Source organism: Struthio camelus, chromosome 7, assembly GCF_040807025.1.
Source record: "Struthio camelus isolate bStrCam1 chromosome 7, bStrCam1.hap1, whole genome shotgun sequence".
Classification (NCBI taxonomy): domain Eukaryota; kingdom Metazoa; phylum Chordata; class Aves; order Struthioniformes; family Struthionidae; genus Struthio; species Struthio camelus.
In genome coordinates, this window is record NC_090948.1 from 27329541 (window position 1) to 27350126 (window position 20586).

The window sequence follows — 20586 nt, forward strand, 5'->3', positions numbered from 1 at the left end:
GATTGTAACACATAGTACAAACTATCCATGGCACTTTCACTGGAACGGTACGATAGCTTTAATATGTACAGTATTATGAATAACTGGACTCAAAATAGGATCAGCAATGCAAGGAATCAGGCATTTGGTTATTTTTAATGGAAGGTGAGACTACAAGAGAACATGAACTACTGTACTGTAAGACGTGTTTTGAAGAAAGACTCTGGGGGAAGAAGGATATCAATGAAGGTGTGAATATGGAGACAATATGGCAGCACAAGGGCCTGTAAAGACGAAATATACATCGTCACGATACAATACAAATGAACAAAAAGAGAAAGAGATATGTTAACAGTAAAGTTTGGTTCTCAAATGTAATCATCTGATATAGCGATGGAGCCATATGGGAAAAAAAGTCCTAAAACTTATCCTGTTTTATTTTTTATTTCCTGCAAAGAAGTTAGTGCATGAGTCACAAGAACCAGTGGAGAGACAAAATGCTATTCACTCTCCTCTTTGAGATTGGGGGCTCATATATAAATATACATATATATATATATGTATACACACATAGACACATGAATATATATATATATGTACAGATATACAGAGAAAGATAGACAAAGGTGTTATCTTCCTGTGTTCTTGGCAAGGAATTAGTCCTGAAGTTAGAAGGAGTGGAGGTAGGATTGAGGTTGGAAGGAAAGGTAACGAAGAGGGCATACCGCTTTCGGCTTCTGCAAACGACAAGAAAAAAATTGCAAATCAAACACTTTGATAAGAAATCAACTGACACCAAAGTAAAAGCAAAAAAACCCTTTATTTAAAAGTCTCCAAGGCTCAAAGGTTTTTTCTGCTGAGAATGAGAACAAATAAATGGAAAGACAAAGAGAAAATTTAACAAGAGGAGTAAACACAGGGTGCAGGAGGGAAGAATCCTGATTAGGCTTTCCTTCTTGCTTACTCGTGTGCAAAAAAAAAAGAGACCAAGGGAAAAAGGAAGGCAAAAATCTTTGAAAGGGAATTCAGATGCAGGTTTTGAATGTCTGCATTTTCAATTAATATTGTTTCCTATTTTTTCAGTAAGTTCTGCTAGGACACTGTCAGGTTGATGCTCTCCATACTGCTTCATACTAAAGCATTTTTTTTTCCTGCCGAAGAAAGGAAACCTTCCTACAAATGGACTAAGAGCATTTTTTAAGCTAATGTATTTGCCTTGTATTAGGGACATAGAAATTTACTGAAGAAGTGCTTCCCGCTCACAGTAACAACGATTATAATATTCACAGATGCTAATTAGAGATGATGGAATGGCTAACTCATATTGTGACCTGAAACTGTTTGAGCGCAGACCTTTGTAGCTGCACAGAAACCCACTAAATTTAGTCACATTTTGTACACTCAGAGGTTTCTATGATAATTGAATTGTAACTTAAATATGATTAAAATATATATAAATGTAAATAAATCTAATCTTAGCTATTTTAATTAATTTTAAGGTACCTTGATGAGAAACGGTTGCATAAAAAGATCATAGATATAAAACATACTGAAGATTTTATCCATTATTTGAAAATGACTTTATATATAGCACACATATGAGTTACTACCTATCTTTGGGTTTGCAAAACTCTTTTTTAAAAGTACTTTTAAATTCTACTTTTAAGTAATCTTGTAAAATTATCGAATGTTTATACAATAACAATCTAATACTGTTCAAACTAACTATCAGGTTGTGCTTAGTGCATTGTTATTAGGATTCATGAAAAGAGCAAAAATAAAAAACACAATGAGTAGAAAGCTCAGCTACTGCTAACTGCTATAATAATATTGAATTAAATAGAGGTCTGATGATTTATAATTGCTATTGATCTCAAATTCCTCATGGTAGAGTTAAAAGAACTTGACTGCAAATTAGAAAGCTTTAGAAAACTAAAACTTAGGAGATTGTCTAGGTAGACAAGTATTTATGTCTTTCTGTGTGCAATTGAGACATTAACAAAGTCAATGAAAATTTTGCCACTGACTTAAACTCATGCTTGGATTTATTCTTAATATTGAGGAGAAGATTGAGAAAGCGGATTAAAGATCTAGAACCCCCTCACATTGCACTTTTGAAAGCTGCAAACACTTCTGAATTCACTTTGTGGTTGCTTTAGCTCTGAGTGCAAAGTGATGAAAGCAGATGAAACTAATCTTCAAAGGAAACTCCCATAAGTAAGTGAAATATCAGATATCTAATTTATTTATGGAAATATTATATTATAAATAGTGACAGAAATCAAAGTGGCAGAAGTAAGATCTTCTCACTACTCATTCAGAAAGAACGTTTCTAAAATTTTCTCTGGTTCTGAAAATACCGGTCCTGGATCTGCCTCTGCTATATTGGGAAATGTTAGTTCTTAAAACAATGGTGCCACAGTTACCACTGCTGCTATAAATTGTAAATTAGGTAAAACCCCTCAAAAGTTCTACAAAATGTGAAAAAAAAAAACCATAATCATAAAATAAATCAGTACATTTCTATTGTTGGTCACTCTACTCATAAAGAGCAAAAGATAGAAGAGCATCATATTACCAATAAAGAACTGAAGATATGAAGTAGGATAAAATCTTGTTGCAGTCAGCATCAACAAAAATAATTGCTGAATGATAAATTTATCATATTCAATGACAGCTGCACTTCTAAGCAATACTATTCTAATTTTTATCTTGATCTTCATCTTTTAATTTAAGCGAGATGCAAGGAAACTCAAGCATTCATGCCTAAAAAGGGAGAAACTGAAGTTTTGTTCCATTGCCTTTTTGATTAAACTAAAAGGCTTCAGCTCAGCAAACCCCAAATATGTACATTGGGTTGAAGAGCACAGGGACAAGAGGAGCAGTAAAGACATGCAGCATGTCCTTATGAAATAGTTACCATAAGCATCCTAGCAAAATACAGATAAAGCAGCCTTGTGATTCACTTAACAGTGACCATAAGTTTATCACTGGTTAATAAAACCAGTAGATATTGCTGTGGACCTGGACTATAAGATGTGAATATCTAGCTTATACACTCTCTTGTTGTATAGGTGTTCAGAAAATCTCCAACTGCTAACATCCCTTCATTAGTATTGCTTCCTGCAATTTTTAGGCTCTTTTGTTCTATCAGACTAATTCATTGTGAACAGTTACCTGTGTGGCTTTAGGTAAGGAATATAATTCTATCATATTGTGTTACTTTTTGAAGTATCCTCTGCATCATTTTGTGATTAAGAACTCAATCCAAATCCCACTGAAGTTAGTGCAAAGAATGATATGGAAGCCGTGAATTATTTGTTATTACTGCAAAAGACTGTATTAGCACTTAGTAACTAAATGATAAGCAAAGTAAGGACAGTGCAAAGTTGGATAATTCTTAAGGGGAACCAATAAAAACCAAATATTTGTAAATACTGTAAATATAAAATCTGGTAAACAGTACCATTCCTGCTTCTATTGCATTTTTTTCCTAGATAAAAATGTTCAGAAGTAAAAGAATAATTACTTGCTTGCTTTACATCAGCTAATGCAGAATGAAGTCATTCAGTGAAAGAGTAATTATTTTTAGATGAGCCCATGGGAGCTGAAAATATTATAAAAATCTGATATTTCAAAAAAAGGATTTCTTAATCAGCATAGTGTGGGTAAAAAGAATACCCAGCATCACATACAACACCACATACTACTTATCACGTAACAAAGAATGATGTAAAACCAAGTACAGGGCAGGGAAGTACTCTTATAAACAGTTGTAGTATTATTCATTTTGTGCCAAATGCCCCACATACGTTTTAGAGATACTTTTAATAAATAAAAATACATATAAGAATAAACATTTAAATATGCCTTCAAAATCTCAGAAACAGTGGCATAGGCTCACATGACTGAACTGGTTCTCCTTTGAGAACTATTCCTCAATAGGATTAGGCAATTAGTTGCCAAAAATAAGATCACATAACATATATGGTTCCAGTTTTACTATAGCACTTCAGAATGTAATTTTCAACTGAGAAAAACTTAATAGTCAGTCCGACCAGATTTTCTGTTACATGCCCCTCCATATGTTGCTGACATACCTGCAGGACACATTTATATCATTTGTGTTATATGGAAATGAACATCATGTAAATACACTGATGGAGAAGCTGTTAGACTCTTGACTCCAGTTTAACTTACAATAGGATTCTTACAAACTTATGCATGAAAACAACACCAAAAAATAGTTCTTTTTCTGTTTGTGAACTGTAGCCACGAAATTTCTTCTTCTTTTCAGATGAAGAAAGAAATCAGCCAAATCTTAATTTCAAGGGTAAATGAATCTTTTCCCGTTTCATCTCGCTATTCACATACACAAGTTTTGTCAGAACAGATAATATATATCTATTATGTTTATCCTCTATTTCTGTTCATCCTATACCTCATGTAAAGTGGTTCTTCCAGATTCATTTACATGAAACCATTATTTTGAGAAATAGATATAGCCACATCTATTTTCCACTTTTTCCTTTTCAGTAAAAATAGCTGAATTACTGACTAGAGCAGACAGACTATCCTATACTGAATTAGGTCAGTTTTAGTTTAAGTAATAAATTGCACTTCTGGAGGTGGGACACATGTAACACTACCCCCCACCTTCCACTAAATATTCTATCTTAAATAAATTTTTGAGGACAAAAAGAACGACAGAAATAAACACCTTTCAGCACCATGTGAACTCATGTAATCTGAGGCATGCTAATTACAGTCTGAAATGCTTCAGAAGTATAACAGCTATATTCATTCTGAAAAATTAACAGGCAAAACTTGTGACAGTGCATTCCAAAACTTCAGAATTTGTAGTTACGGACATACCTGCTTTCTCGCTTTTCCGACTTGTATTCTATGGCTATCATTAAGAGCTTTAACTTCGCAAACACCAGTCTGTAGGAACAAAAGAAGCCAAGAGTCAGTCCTTCTTCCCAACCAGTATCACATACGTAGAGATCATTGGGGGGCATGAATTTTCTTTGAGAATTTTCACTAATGTCTTTTCACATTTCTCAAACAGGTGTACACAGAACATACATTAAGGTCTTTATATTTTGAAAGTAATTAACAGACGTTTTCATAAAACGATAAAACAGACAAGTTTACAACATTAGCATAAACATCAGTATTACTTTACTAAATCTACTTAAACGATAATAACAAAGGTCATGATGCATGGCATAAAATCTGCATTTGGCCATTGTGGCTGTCTAGAAGAAATTCTTCCAAACTGTGCTAGAATTTAGCCATATGTTGATTGTATCGCACATTCCTTAGACCATATGTATGTACTGATCTAAATCCACAGTACACTATTAATAAATAAGTATTTACCAACCACCGCCACAGAAAAACAGCATAATTGGAAGTCATTTCTGATCAATATATGGGAAGGTACATGCTGATAGTTATAAAAGCATGTGTGAATGGCTCTTTATTAATACAGCTCAAGGGTGATATTTTTCATAGACTTGCAGAGTTGTGAATTAGTACAGTACCATTTGCTTCCAGGAGAACTGAGAGTAAACAAAGAAACCAACCAATTCTGTTTTAATAACCAGGAAGCATCTGCATTCCAATTTTGTCACTGACATGTATGCACATTCAATGATACTTGCCTTCTGTACTATAAATTTGTCATTAATTCTTGCAGGGCTACCCTTTACAATTAGAGAGCTGCCATCTCGTATATCACATGAACTTTTTCAGTAAGATACTCAGTGTAGCTCTACAAATGTCACTGCTCCAGGGTTATTTCATATCTTTGCATGTGTTTCTATAATATTTATTTTCTTGGTGTTTATCTGAGCAATATTCTGCAGACTTTGCATCAGTCACACATACTTGACAGAAAACAAGGAACTGGCAGCTGAGCTGACAATATTCCATTTCCATAACAACTTTCAGAAATCACTGTGAGTGGTTCATTTTTGCTATTTCTTTTGGATGAAATAAAAATCAGAGATAAGCATTGATGTAGCGGGGGGTGATAATGCTGAGGCAGTGTGTTGTATATCAAAATACCAATATATACAATGGAATTTACTTTGTATTAACTTTTGTAATGTAATTCTTGAGTATAATTTTTTTCTTGAAAATTTTCCTTTCACAGACTTGATATAGCACATCCGTTCCCTCCTCCTTTTAGGAGGCAGGAAGCAGCCCAGTGTCAGGGAGATAACATAGGACAGCAGATAAGTGCAAGATTCATCTACCGTTTCTTAGAATCAGCTAAAACTCTTATCCTACCCCAGCACTTCTAGCCAATGCCAGAAATGGGCAGAAAAAATCCTGATAGCTACTCAGTTCCTGGCTAGCCCATCACCTCACACAATATTCACAGGAAAATGAAGGCTGACTATGTTTACAGTATTAACAAAAAAGGAGGCGGAGGAATGTTCAGTTGTCAAGGATACTAACAGTAGGGTATACTATATGTTGTATTAGGAGTATTATGTATCTGTTATAAAAAGATAATATAATTTTTTGGTTCCCAATACAGTATTATGAGCCAAGAATGCCAAGAGTTCTAAAAACTTACTTTTTATTTTGACCAACTACATTCCTTGAGGAAATACACAGAACATCTCTGCCATCTATTTGTGCAGTATTTGCTAATCTACATATGCCTTCCAAAAAGACACTACAAAGCGAGAAGCATTATATTACCCTACTATATTGGTATGAGTATGTCATTCCCATCTATAGAAAAACTAAAATATGTCTATATGGTAAAATAAACAGATTTACATGAACTTGGCCGTGCAATGAAACAAGAAAATACGTCTTACTATTTAATGGTACTTTGCAAATGTAGCCTTATATGATTAATAATGAGGATGATGCTGGTGGAAAATAATGAAAATGATGCACAGTGTTTGCCAAATACAGATCTTATCCTTGCATTTTTTTCCCCAATAAATACAAACCTTCTAATAAGAAGACAGGGCACTTTCTATCCTAAGAAATTATTACATAGAGGTCCACATAAATTGACAATAACAGTATGGGAAGCCTTAATTTTTATTTTATTTTCAGCTGCCAGCATCATCTGCTAACTACAGATGAACACAGATGTTTATGAACAAAAGCTCTTAAGAATTTGAATCCAACTGCTTCTATCTACCTAGAGAGAAATAAATTGGTTATGACATTATACCAGCCTTCTTGACTGGTAAGGCTAGTCACCGGCATAAATTAGCCATAGACACCTGCTGTGTTATTTGTACATGACGGTACTGGGATAATGACAAATTTAAAGAAATTATCACCCTCCTTTCTCAGCTGCAAAACATGAAGATATAATCTTGATTAATTGTTAGTTACTGAATGCCTTACCAAGTATAAAAAAGGATTTTAATCAGAAAATCTGCTGAGTAGAATTATTCCTTTTCAATAAATATTTTTGGAGTGAAACCTTTTACACTACATATAACTGAACTTGAGAAAAAAATAATTTTTTTTGTTGGGACTACTTTCAACAAAGGACTAGATAAGAGTCAAGAGAGAAAAAATATTTTCAATTATTTCCATTCCTTCGTTCCACTGCAGTTGTCAAAAATATTTTGGTAAAGGATAAATGATATCATTATTCATCTAATGAAAAATACACAGAAAAATATCATTCTTGATAAAGAGATGTATAGCTGTATAGCAGTGTCTTAAGTTGAGAACAATATTTACAATATTGGAATTCCTTTATAAATGCATTATTTTTTGTTCTTTCAAACTACCCTTTATGCTCAGTTCTCAGAATTAAAGTGCTATGATGCCTGGTTCTTGCCCTTGTGCTTACTAGTATGTTTGGTACTTTAAAAGTTCAAAGGATGACAGTTGCAGGTACTTTACTTCTAGGAGTAGCAAAGTCTAAAATCATTGTGGTTAATGAGGTTTGTAGGTTGGAATAAAAACAATCATATTATATTAACCATAAGGCAAACTTCCCTTTTTTATTGGTTTATTAAATTCAGAATCAGCTAATCTGCAGACATATGAAACTGGCAACATGTATGGGCAGCTTCTACTTGCAACTAACAGTTGGGTTCTTCCAGATGCTGAGCACTCTTGTTCAGCTCAGGTAAAAAAAAAAAATAAAACAAATACTTCAAAAGTAGAATTTCACAGAGCTACTCACAAATTTAAAATAAAGCACTGATGTGATTATTTTTTCAATCACTATCTTTATATGCAAAGTCCATGTGTGGGATTATCCAATCAGATATTTTGATCAAGTGAAAAGTTAAGTCTGTTAGCAGGTTTTGGGGGGTCTTTTTGAGTTTTACAGGTGTCTTACCAGATCTTACTTTTTCTTTAGAAGTGTCAGAAACTTTTAGTTCTGCTACAGAAGAGCAGATATCAAGTTATAGGAAGGATCAGATCTTCTTCTTTCTAACAGTGAAAAGGTGAATTCTATGGAACAAGGCTGTCTCACAGTTCACAAATGAAAAATTAGAAATGCTAAGGAATATAAAGCCACTGGCCACAGTGGCTACCACATACATAATCTACCACATACATAATACAGAAACTACTGAAGTTGTTGCAATAATAGCTGTCTCCTGTAGTTTTATATAGACTAGGAGGAATTCATTGGCTACCAGTACTGGACAACTTATTCAAAAAGTAAGTGCTTATCTTACAACTATACAATTATTTCCACTCATCCTATATTTTATCTTACAGGACTATTAACTTATTGTTAAACTACAGAATGAGAACAAAACGTCTGACAAATCTGAGAAAAGATAAGAAATTCTAAAAGGTAAACCCAGAAATATAGAAGAATCAAAAAGTATGGCTGTGTGTGCGTACGTGTAATCATGCAGATGTTCCTGGATCTGTGATTGTTATGTATTTTGCATTGATGCAGAGCAGGAGTAACCCCACTGAGCTCATGGAATCATTAACACAGTGAAAAAAGAACCATGCTAGCAAGAGTTTAGTCTATTACACAGGCCTTAGATAAGTGGGCACTAGCAGTTCCATGTCAGAATACAACTTTAACCAGAGTCTCTGCTGTGAAGAGACACAGATAGTACATTTCAGATACTACTATTCAAGGTATTTCTTCCAGTTTAATCCCATCTCACCAATAAAATTAAACACAATTAGTTTTTATATTTTACAAATGATGCATCACTAACTGTAAAAAAACACCCACTGCCAGATTCACAGATTCACTGCCAGTGCACAGAAAGTGTTCTTTAAGCTTATTGCCAAAGCACTGAAGAATGCAATTTCTGATTTCTTTAGTCAGTCAAGATGCAAACAGATGCATCAGAGAGAAATCTGAAATTGATGAAAAGTATTACATAAAAACAATGAATAATGCATCTGCACAACAACATTTTAAACATATTTTAGTACTTTAGTAAACATTTCCTTGATGTGTCCAAAGATAATCTGCAAGTTTCATCTCTTTTACTGCACTTTGCTAAATCATGACATGAGGCAATTTTATCCGTGTAGGCTCATCATGGGGAGTATCTGGAAAGGTTCTTGTCTCCCAGGCTTTGAATGTTCTTCTGGTTGGAGGTTACAAGAGGCTAGATTCCCATCAACAGTGTAGCAAAAGAGCTGTTAGCTCTATGATGGGCAGAAGCTGAGGGTTTTGTAGGGGACTTTTATGCGCCTCTCCTACAGATCTAACAATTTTTATTAACACCTTTGCTGACTACCACTCATGTATGGCAGTGGACAAAGGCTTTTTGGGTTTTGGAAAAAAAGGAATAGGAGACCTAGATACTACGGGCTTATTCAAAGAACCAGAAGAATAGCTGGAAAAGCCACCTATTAAATTCTAGGAGATTGCATTGCGAAACACTTACATAAGTTAGAATAATATAAAAGATCGAAGTGGGCTCAGGTCTGCATAAAGTAGTTCAAAGAGACAAACCATTTTTAAATCTAGTACAACCGTTTAACAAAAACAAACAAATAAAAGACTTCCAAGACTGGAACAAGACTACTAGAATAATAAGGAATTAATGGTAGTAGGAAAAGTAGACATCTGGAGAGACTACAGTATACCAAGTATACATTTTAGTACAGAAGCATATAGAGAATAGGGGTGGATCCCGACAAAGATCAGGCTCTAGGGGTTTCATAAGTCATTATATAAATAGTAATAGAGTAACATAAGTCACTCTCTGCATACATGTCTCTCCCTACATAAACACACTTAATAGAAATTAAGTATTTGTTCAGTTCACGTAAGTCAATGGTAGCTGACAAGAGAAACAGCAGGTGAAGAAATTTGCTGCTCATACTTGTGGATAACACTGCCATTACCAGGAGAGTAGTGAGAATGTCAGCTGAATATTTAACTGGTTTTCATTGCTGACATGTCAGCCTGATATGCAAACAATGAACATAAGACTCGTCAACACAGAGCGCACTATTTATTTTGTCTCCATAATTTCCACATCAAACATTATCTTAGTTTATGAGATGGTTGGTGATTTGAAACAGAATGGAAGCGCTGTGAAGCACTGTGGAACACAATGCTGCTCCAACCCGTATTTGGCTAAGGAGTTTCACAGACACTTGTCTTTCATGCCTTCTTTGTACCCTTAACCTGCAACAAGGAACTATCACTACAGTGTTCTTTCTGGCCTCCCATCAAATGTAATAGTATTGCAGTAAGAACACTGATAAGGATACTATTCCTATGGGAGCTCTACTGACAGTTTTAAGCACAAAGAAGTCCTGCTTGTTTTACAAAAGCAGGTATTGCTAATTTTCTAGATAGGAGCGGGAAACACAGCTGCAACGCATACACAGTTTTGTATTAATAAACCAGAATTTGGCCAGTAATTAATAACCTACAATACTTGAGGCTATAACTATTGCTTGCATCAAGTATAGGCAAAATCCACATGATCAGAAGCCAGGGTGTAGTAAGCACTGGTAATTGCTGAAATGTTAATGGTAACATAAGCTTCCATAATTTTAACTAGTGAAAGAAGAACAAACTCTGGGAAGTTCTAAGGCCTCTGATCTCTGGATACTTTCCTACTGAAGCAGCCTTTTCATACTTGTGAACTTACTGAACCGCTTACTGAAGTTCGCTTACTGTGAACTTCATACTTGCTGTCTCACTGGGCCAAACTTCGGGAGCACGGGGGGAAGTAAAACCTCTGTTTTCATGTGTTGCCACTTGATGGGTCACAGGGGTGTCTAAGGAGGCTATTTAGCATGTATTAATTGGTTGGGTGGGAGCAGTGGGGATGTTTTTGTGCAGACCCAAAGGAAAGTTGCTCAGAGAGCTGGGAGGAGAGTGTACAATATGGAAGACTTCTCTGAGATACTCAGATGAAGTTTGATTTTAATTACAGTCAAAAGATGGGAAGCTTCATTTGGAGCCACGTCATTCTACAGGCTGACTTGGCCATTATCTCAGCTAAGGTTAGACTTGAGAAGTCTAAAATTTGACACACATCTGCAATCACCAAAAAAATCCTGGATGCAGGGAAAAGCTGTTATTGTAACTGCTATGACCTGAAACTACAGCTTCACTGCTTCAAAGAAGTATCAAACTGCAATGGAAGTATTATGTTTGGATTCAGCCTCAAGAGTACAAAAGTGCCTAAGGTTTACCTCACCCTCTGAGGTGAGACAGAAACCAACTAGCTGAAGAGAACGACACAAAGACAGAAGCAAGAACTTGACAGTGACAGGTAGCCCACATTGTCCTGTTCTGTGAAAGACTCTGGTTTAGTGCTGAGTCACTCTCAGACTGGGAAGTGGTACAGCTGCAAACATACTCCAAAGAGACGTTATCTGCTCTGGAGCTGTTAGAGAATGCAGATAAACGCTGGGTGTCATCTACTTGGCTAGCCTCGTTCTCCTTTGTCAGGATAGTGCTGTTGCTAAGACATCTGCGATCAGCGTCTCAAACACGGTCTGTTATCAAAGCTTAAAGAAAACACCATGACTAACATGAGAACATATGCCATGGTTATAATCCATGACAGAATACACAGCACAAAGGCGGAGCTATTGACACCTTTATAACTTTCTTGCTTATCAAAAAATGGCTCTGACATTTGACTGAATGAACGATTTGAAAATTAGAATCAATAGCAAACGGGCCTGATCTAACATACATTAAGAGACATGGACACCTTTCATATACTGTTTCTACTACTAGGTCAAGCGTGGATACATAGGGCATGTGCCAGCCCTCACCAGGAAAACTTTTGGATGGAGAATGGTAGACCAAGAACCGGGGTGGAAGTTAGCCTTGCATAAATCAATATTGTAAGCCCCACTAGAATACTGTGTGCTTTGAAAAGAGGGACAAAGATCATGTTACCTTCCTCTTTAATCAGCGTCATTTACATCTGGTCCAAAAAGATCCAAGGGCACAGAATTATAGAAATTATGATCACATATTAGAAATATATTGTTTGGAACATATTCACATAGCCCCCACACACATACACATAATGTTATAAATAAAACTTGCAGAATGCTATTCACTTCTATTTCAATGTCAGTCTCATCCTTCACCTTGGTGTTGAAGTCAAAACCCTGAAATTCTTATAAAATACTGGGTGTCCTATTTCCATTGAAATAATAGCTGTTTCTGCACCCTATCTATGCTTGCTGTCTAAACCAAATGGCAGCCTATTTACCAAAGAATAACGTTCCTAGACTGGTAATCAAGACCAACAACCTCAGGGAGCAGCACATCTCATTCAGTTATAGGGTTTTAAAATGTCATTGACAACATGAATTTTAAAAGCTAATTAGAAAAACTTTTCTCAAAGTTTTTACATTTCGTAGGTAATTGACCACATTAAGACTGTCTACTGATTTTATTTCCTGTTCACAAACCAGGGTAAAGCACTTTTTGCTGTTTTGTGTGTATTCTGGAAATTGAATAGCCAATTCTTACTGTAATGAAAACACATATGCACCAAACCCAGTGATATATAACACTACATTGTAATTACCACTGTGCTTTAAATAACCTGAATTGAACAGTGTTATCATTAAACTGCTGGTAAATTTGAGTTACAGCTTTTTCTTTAATTTAAACCAGAAAATACAGATAATTAAGCTTCCAAATAATCAAATTCTTGAGGAGAGCTACAGTATTTTAGGATGTTCATAATCTCATTAAATGCTCTTTCTTTATTATTTTATCTCAGCTCTATCAGCACGTTAAACAAATGGCAGCTTTATGCCAAATACATTCCCAGGTGGAAGTTTCCAGAACTCATAGAAACTCAACTGTGTTTGACAATGGTTTTGGCCGGGAAGATTTAGCTTTCATGATTCTGGTTGGTGCAAGCAGCACATATTACTATTTGTTCTGAGTATAACACACAATTCTAGAATATCTATTGAGATTTGCTGTTTGCTGACACTCAGGCAAAGGTTTCTGATTACAGTAACAAACATTTTCCCTCAATAACCTAGTCACAGTCTAGTTAACACAGTTGAGGGATGGATTGTGAGCCCCTTCATTCTAGCAGCAAATTGAAGATTGGCCTCTGGGCTAGCTCTATCCCAGAGAAAGCCAGATTTGTAATTGCTAACATTCACCTAAAAGTTGTTTTTTCCTCATTCTTATGCCATAACCTATACTATACTGCAAAAATCATGAAAGGTAGGACAAGTGAGAGGAATTAAAGCAAAGCCATTCTCCTTTACATAGAGATACTATCTTACCTCTTGCTCTATTTCTTGCTCTAAGAATGGCATCTACAGAAGTTTTTCTGTGTTATCTAGTTAGAAATCAATCTCTTCAAAAATGCCAAATAAGAAACAGACTCTACTCTGAACAGACCCTAGGAAAAGTGGTCCACAGCCTTTGCTGGAACCTCTTGGTATGGCTGTAACAGAGAACAATACCAACAGAAGAGGAAATCTGATAGAACAGATAATATTTTCTCTGACACATGTTTCATTTGTTAAAAGTGTATTAAAACCAGTTCAATGGAGTGCTGGATGCCACACCACTTACTGCATATATAACTCCATTACATCTGCTTCAATTAATGCATAATTTCCCTAAAATAGGACATCAGCCAAGATGGTGACACTGCCAAACACCATTTAAAGAATGGGAATCATTAAAAGAAACAATAGGATAGCACTTACAAATAAAAACTCAATTTAAATGGATTGCTGATTAATTTGTTCAACACTGAAAACATTCAGGCTTTCATTTATTATCACTTAGTTTGAAATCACTTCTAAAAACAGGCATTAAAATGTTTGGAAAACTTCCATGCAGTGATTGCTTTAATGTTTATTTTATTGGATCCCATCTGATGCAGCAACAATATTAGGACTGTAGCAGAGTGAGAACGTCTCCTATGGAAACCTTTGATTTCACTTGAGAGCAGGCAAATACTTATGTCTATTAATATATATTTCTACTTACTCACAAACTGCAGGGAAGGACAAACCCACAAAGGCACTAGATAGATATTCTGTATACATTTCATTTGCAACTCCTTCCAGATAGTATTTCTGCCACGTATCCTCCTCAATCTAAGAGAGAGAAACACAGATGAAGAGTTCTGAGTAAAACCAAAAGCTTCTTTGAAATATATAAAAAAACTGCTTAAACATGAATCAACTTTTAACAAATATAAATTAGTGGACCACTCAAATATTACGACAATTAATATCGCTTATCTTTACAGAATTACACGGAATGCCAAAAAAAAGAAAGTCCATGTAATCAGCAAATTAAATATCCTACATAAAAATAAAATATTTCAGTTCTTGGCAAGTGCATTCAGCACGAGGTGAAATAAGATTGTGGAAAGTGTGAGGAAAAAATGTCTCAATGTTCTCCTTCTGAAAATTCTCCATTAAAATGGCTGAAATATATTGTTATCTGTTATTCTAGAGTCTCTCTAGAAATGTCTCAGTTGTTTTCACCTTGTTTACACGTTGGTCAGCATTCGAAAAACATCTAAATCTCTAAAAATCTGCTCCTCTTGGCATCTACATAACTATTATGGAAATATGAGAAACAAATACACTGAAATTATTTTTTCAAGGTCTGTCAATGCTTTGGACAGCAGCAGAGGAAAATCGTTGCTGTTGAATTCAGAAGTCTATTACTTTAGATGATATCAAGGAAAACAACAGTCAGAGGTGCTACTGAACTACCATTAAAAGCCCAATGTATCTGCCTGAACAGGAATTTCTAGTGATATGTGAGATGCCCACGCAATCCCATCAAGCCTCTGACTGCTGCCCTGGGATCTACAAAGCCCATGACATAACTATGAAGCTTACAGATCAGACACTCTACGGCCTCTCAAATGGCACCAAACACCTGTATTAGGGTATCTGAATTGAGCCTCTCAGGATTCATCTGCAGGAAGAGCACTGCAATTCAAAGTCCAAATACGAAGCTAACTGATGTGAACGGAGACGCGGCCTTCTTACGAAAACTGGGGTGACCACCACAAACATGCAGCTTGAAATATCTTCCATAAAGCATTTGCTTCCAAACTTACTATATCACACTAAAACAGAAACATTTCAACCATAAGGACATTCCCACTTACAATCACCTCTTTGACTTTATTAGCAAATTGTCTTATGCGGGAACACACAACTTCGTATTTGCAAGAATTATACACACACCAGAAAAGGTATGTATGATCAACAGTATGTATATATGAGTAGCCAAAAAACATGCCAATTATATTAGACTTGCAAAAATAGTGTGATATACTATTACCATATTTTCATCAGCCACAGTCTGACTATTTACTAGGCAGTAAATAAGGAAACAGAAGTAAAGAGAGAGATTGAGAGATAATTTTCTGAACTAAGGCACATTCCTATATAGCATGGAAATATTTATCTTAAAAGCTAAAACGCCTAATATTTTAAAAGCTTGTATGTCTAAAAGCTGTATTTTACTCTTTTCAATAAAAATAAGGAAACACATAGTTCCACTATTTAGGTAGCCTCATTATGGTCTTCATCTTACAGTGGATGAAGTGAAAAGATAACGAGTTTAGATGTAAAGGCCAAAAGAGTGACTAACGAAAAGCTACATGATGAATGAGAAGATATAGCTATTGGTAGAGACTTGTAAAGCTACTTCAAAGGTTGAAGTACCAAATACTGCTTGATTTGAGATGGACTCAGATAACTCTTAGATAACTCTCTCTCTCAAACATTTCAAAACTTCACTTTTTCCGAAATCCCCAGTTTTTCCCAAAGCTCAGTCTACATGTGTAAAGAGATGACGATGCTGATTCTGCTATAAACAGAGCTGAACTCAGGGCCAATGATGTGACAAAAAATGTTTTGGGAACCATCTGTCCTCGGTGTAAATTACGGCAGATGAGGCTCAAGTGCTTTAATCTACACTGCTGATCTTGCTCGTCTAAAGTCTCTCAGCTAGTGCAATTCCACCCAGCTAAATATGAGCCAGATTTTCCCTTCAATACATGCAGAACTTTCAGCATTTCAGAAAACCTTAAAGAATTCAGTTCAATAAGACAGCTTTTCACTGCTTTAAATTCTTGTGCAGCTACAGTAGTGCCCACTGTTTCAAATATCTGGGCTAATATCCAGTCAGTGATTTTATGCAATGCCTTATGGCAGGAAGACATACAGGCTTGTAAATTCTTCATGGTAAATGAATTACAGCATGTTAGGAGGAGCCTGGTTTTTGTTATGAATATCTATTCCATATTACAATATAAATGTACATATCTGTTGATATTCAAGCAAAGAAATTAATACATGGGATGTAAGTGACTTAGGTAAAAGTGTCCAAATCAATTTTTCAGTCATTCAGCAATTAATCATAAGGAGAAAAGTATCTTTAAGCAAGCAGCGATTTATCTTTGTCTGTTGTGTCAAACTACATCTGTTTTTGAATGGCTTAAAACAAGAGGCTCTTGCAAAAGAAGTAGAACTTAGAAAGTAAGTTTCTACATAGTTTCAAAAAAGCGTAAACATTTAAGATGGAAAAATTTAAAACTCATACTTCGATCCTCAGCCAATCCAGGACTGTGACCTACAACATACTGTACGCATTTTTAATGTATCAAGCAACTGGCTTTCTGCCTCTTAACTTGAAAAATGAACTCATGCCTATGTAAATGTCATTCGTGACTTTTTTCTGGATATTAATCCTATTTTTTCTTTTAATTAGTTCATTTATATTGTTGTTTCATTAACTGCACTTCAAATTATTCAACTCTAAATTTTGCTTTTAAATCAATTTATAATTGGCTTAGAATGGAAAATGCTAATTGTGTAACAACACTTTTAGGCTAAGTATCTAAAATCTGACTACTAAACTTAAAAATGTTACCTTTGCTTCTTAAATCTCAAATTCTGTAGAAAATAAAATAATATATGCAGAAGTTTTAAAAGTAAACTGCATGTAAAAATAAACGCAATACTTGTTACTGAATCCTACTCATTTTATAAAATTCAAGATCAGTTACATTTTTCTTCCACCTTCTTATGCATTTTTATAAACAGTTAATATTTTCTAAACAAACTAAGCTTTTCTTCTGTGTTCCATATGCTTATTCTAGTTCCAAACCATGAAACTCACAAAAATGCATAAAATTAGAAACCTATAGAAATACAGTGATGTTCTTCTTCCTACTGCTTCTTTAGAGCTCTCTCTTCATACCTGTTCCACCCGCCAGTGGAGTTTCCCAGGACTCTGGACTCAATCCCTCTTTCTTTCTGTTCTCTACCATACCATTAGCTAACATCACCCAAAATGAACTGTTTCTCTGTGCTAATGACCATCTTGCTTTCAATTTCACTCTTAATTCCTTTATCCAAACTGAAATTTCAGCATGCCTTATTGGCATCTATGAGCACAGCCACCAACTCACAAGTGCTTTCACAGAGACTTCATCTTACTTGTTCTCCAGCGGTGTTAGCACCTCCTCTTTCAATTAATTTGCACATCAGCACGATTGTGCCCATCTTTCAAGCTCATAATGTGGGCATCATCTTTACCTGCTTCAACTTCTTTTCTAAGCCCAGTTGCCTACTCTACAGTTAATCTGTGCTCTTGACATCCTATTAAACAAAGGCGCACCAGGAAAATCTGTGGAAAATTCACAGAATAGTTGAGGTTGGAGATCATTTGGTCCAACTCTCCTGCTCAAGCAGGGCCAGAAATTGTCTAAATCATGTTAGAAAAGTTTTCACTTTTAAAAGTTTCAAGAGATAGTAAGATCAATTCCATGTCAAACCAGTAATTTATGGATAACCAGTACAAAAAACCCTCAGATATAACAGTACTGTCATAGATGTGAAGCTCGGTGAGCAAAGCCAGGATTGCATTATTCACTACTAGCAAGTAAAGCAACAGCCCCAGTGAAAGACTTCAGAATGGGAATTACAGCTGAACCCCTGTGGATGCAGAAGCATGTGTTAAGAGCGCAGTGTCCTAGCAGCATAAATAACAGCCACAGCTGCGCTACTTGTCTAGCTTGAAGAAGCATTTTTGTAACAAGTCCATGATATGGTCATGATAATGCCGAGCTAGTTAACCTCTTTCACAACTTAGAAGCATCTCTTCCCTATAATAGCCTGATCCACAGCTTGTTTAAACCATTGGAAGCATCTCTAGTCTTTAGGATCACTGAACAGAATATAGGAGAAAGACATCACAGTGTATTCTGACATAACAATTTAATAGTTAACAAAAATAAATTATTTATTGGTGTGAAATGAATTTATCTCTTGCACACACACAGTTTTCCAGGATTTAAAAAAACAAATCTGAATTGCAGAGGTATTGTGACAGAACTTATATGGCATTTTATACAAGTTTACGTTTTTATCCTACAGGCTCAGTACTAATTTGGGATTTATCAAACTTTTCCTCATGTTAAATTATTCAAAGGGCACTTTTTCAAAAGAACATTCAGAAAAAAAAAAAAACAAAAGAGGAACAGAAGGACTGTGGACTTTCTAAGAACCCAGTGAAACCAGTTACAGTAAATCTATTCTTTTTTTTTTTTTTGTCTTATTCTGTTGATGGGCTGCCAGGTAACCAGTCACTTCAGTTCTGGAAAAAGTAAGCAATCAATTGCAAGTGCAATTGCAATATGGAGATGATCCAAATCATATGCTTCCTGACAAGCAGGCTGCAAACAATCAAGTGAAATTTCTTCCACAAAAATAGTTTCATCATTTGTGGACCATGTGGGATGCTAAAATGGGTTTGCATTGTGTTACTCTTCACCATACCCAGAGTAGCCATATCATATTTTTTGTAACCCTTTTATTTATGTCAGGTTTGCAAATGTTGCTGATCAGCAGCTCTTTACATACACAGAACAGATACATTGCGGGCAGGGTACAAAACAGAATAATGACAGTACTGACACGTTTGTGATTTGTGCTCTATTCTGTGTGTGTTTTTTTTTTTTCTTAGATCAACACCACCTGGGGTTGGAAAAAATATGCAAGGAGAAAAAAGAAAAGCATGAAGAAAATCAAAGTAAGGCTGTACTCTGCTTTTCTTCCTGTTTCTCTTTTCTACTTTCTTTGCTTGTTTTCTTCCCTTTCAGATTGGTTTTGATCTGGAGCAGCTACAGGCCAGAATCATAGCTAGGTGCTCACGCTCAGTTAAGGATCCAAGCAAGGACTACCAAAACCAACCTGATTCAAAAAGCACTAAAATGGATCAAGCTTCTTAGATACAGACCAGTGTTGAATTCACCTTCTTGAAGTGATTAGAGTGAGCTTAGGATAACATGAAATTTTGATTAATGAATTTAAAGAATTGTTGATATTTGGGATGCTAGGAAAAGAAAGAGCATCATCCAGTTTGTCATCCGGTCCATAACTGGACTTACTGATCCTTATCTAGCACTAATTACTACTTATCTATACTTTCCTAACATCTTACTTATCTTACAGTAACAGTAAGTTGTCAAAACTGAACTGTTGATGTAGAGATGCAAAACTCTGTCCCATATAAAGTTAAAAATAGCTGCCTCATATGTCACTGGGCTGAAAATAATGAGGAATAGTTGAACATTAGGCAAACTCTACAGAAGCAAAAACAGCGGAATTTAGGGTGACTTTGGTTCAAGATGCTACTAATCAAGGTTGCTAACATATATCACAGATCTCAATTACTAAAACTATGAAAGCTAACTCATTATTGAAATCAACACCTTGATTTTAGCTTACCTGAAAATGTTACTGTTCTTCCAAAGAAGAAAACAAGCTGATTTTAACTTGAGAAAAAAAAAAAACTGTAGATATTTTAACTTTATGACTATAAAAAAAAATTGTTACTGCATGCAGAACTGGTCTATCCTATTTCAGCTCACCTGAGAGCAGAATCTGGATACTTGTGTTTTCTACCTTTGTATAATATGGACTAGTAAAGTTGAGACAAAGAGAACAGATTTCATTTCAGAGCAAAGTTTTCTGCAGTAAACCTTTACTTGTTAGATGTACAAACCACATTCCAGCAGAAAACATACATCTTTATTAAGTATAAAGGGTTCCAGGAAGCGAAATATGTTAGTTTGCTTCTGATATCAAAAACTGACACAAGGCTTTATC

General features: G+C 35.3%; 1 protein-coding gene across 20 annotated transcripts in view; it reads right to left on the bottom strand.

The window, feature by feature from the left end:
• Window positions 1-20586, bottom strand: part of KCNMA1 (potassium calcium-activated channel subfamily M alpha 1) — a 527317-nt gene that overhangs the window by 117610 nt on the left and 389121 nt on the right. For 11 of the 20 annotated variants that reach the window (XM_068950515.1, XM_009672399.2, XM_068950513.1 and 8 more), the window contains 2 exons: window positions 14429-14538; window positions 4855-4923 (listed from right to left, as the gene is read on the bottom strand). In XM_068950515.1, the coding sequence (XP_068806616.1) occupies window positions 4855-4923; window positions 14429-14538 (179 nt within the window). Of the gene's footprint in view, window positions 1-704; window positions 717-4854; window positions 4924-14428; window positions 14539-20586 lie in introns of all 20 variants that reach the window. The other 9 variants (XM_009672396.2, XM_068950511.1, XM_068950509.1 and 6 more) reach the window with 1 other exon arrangement.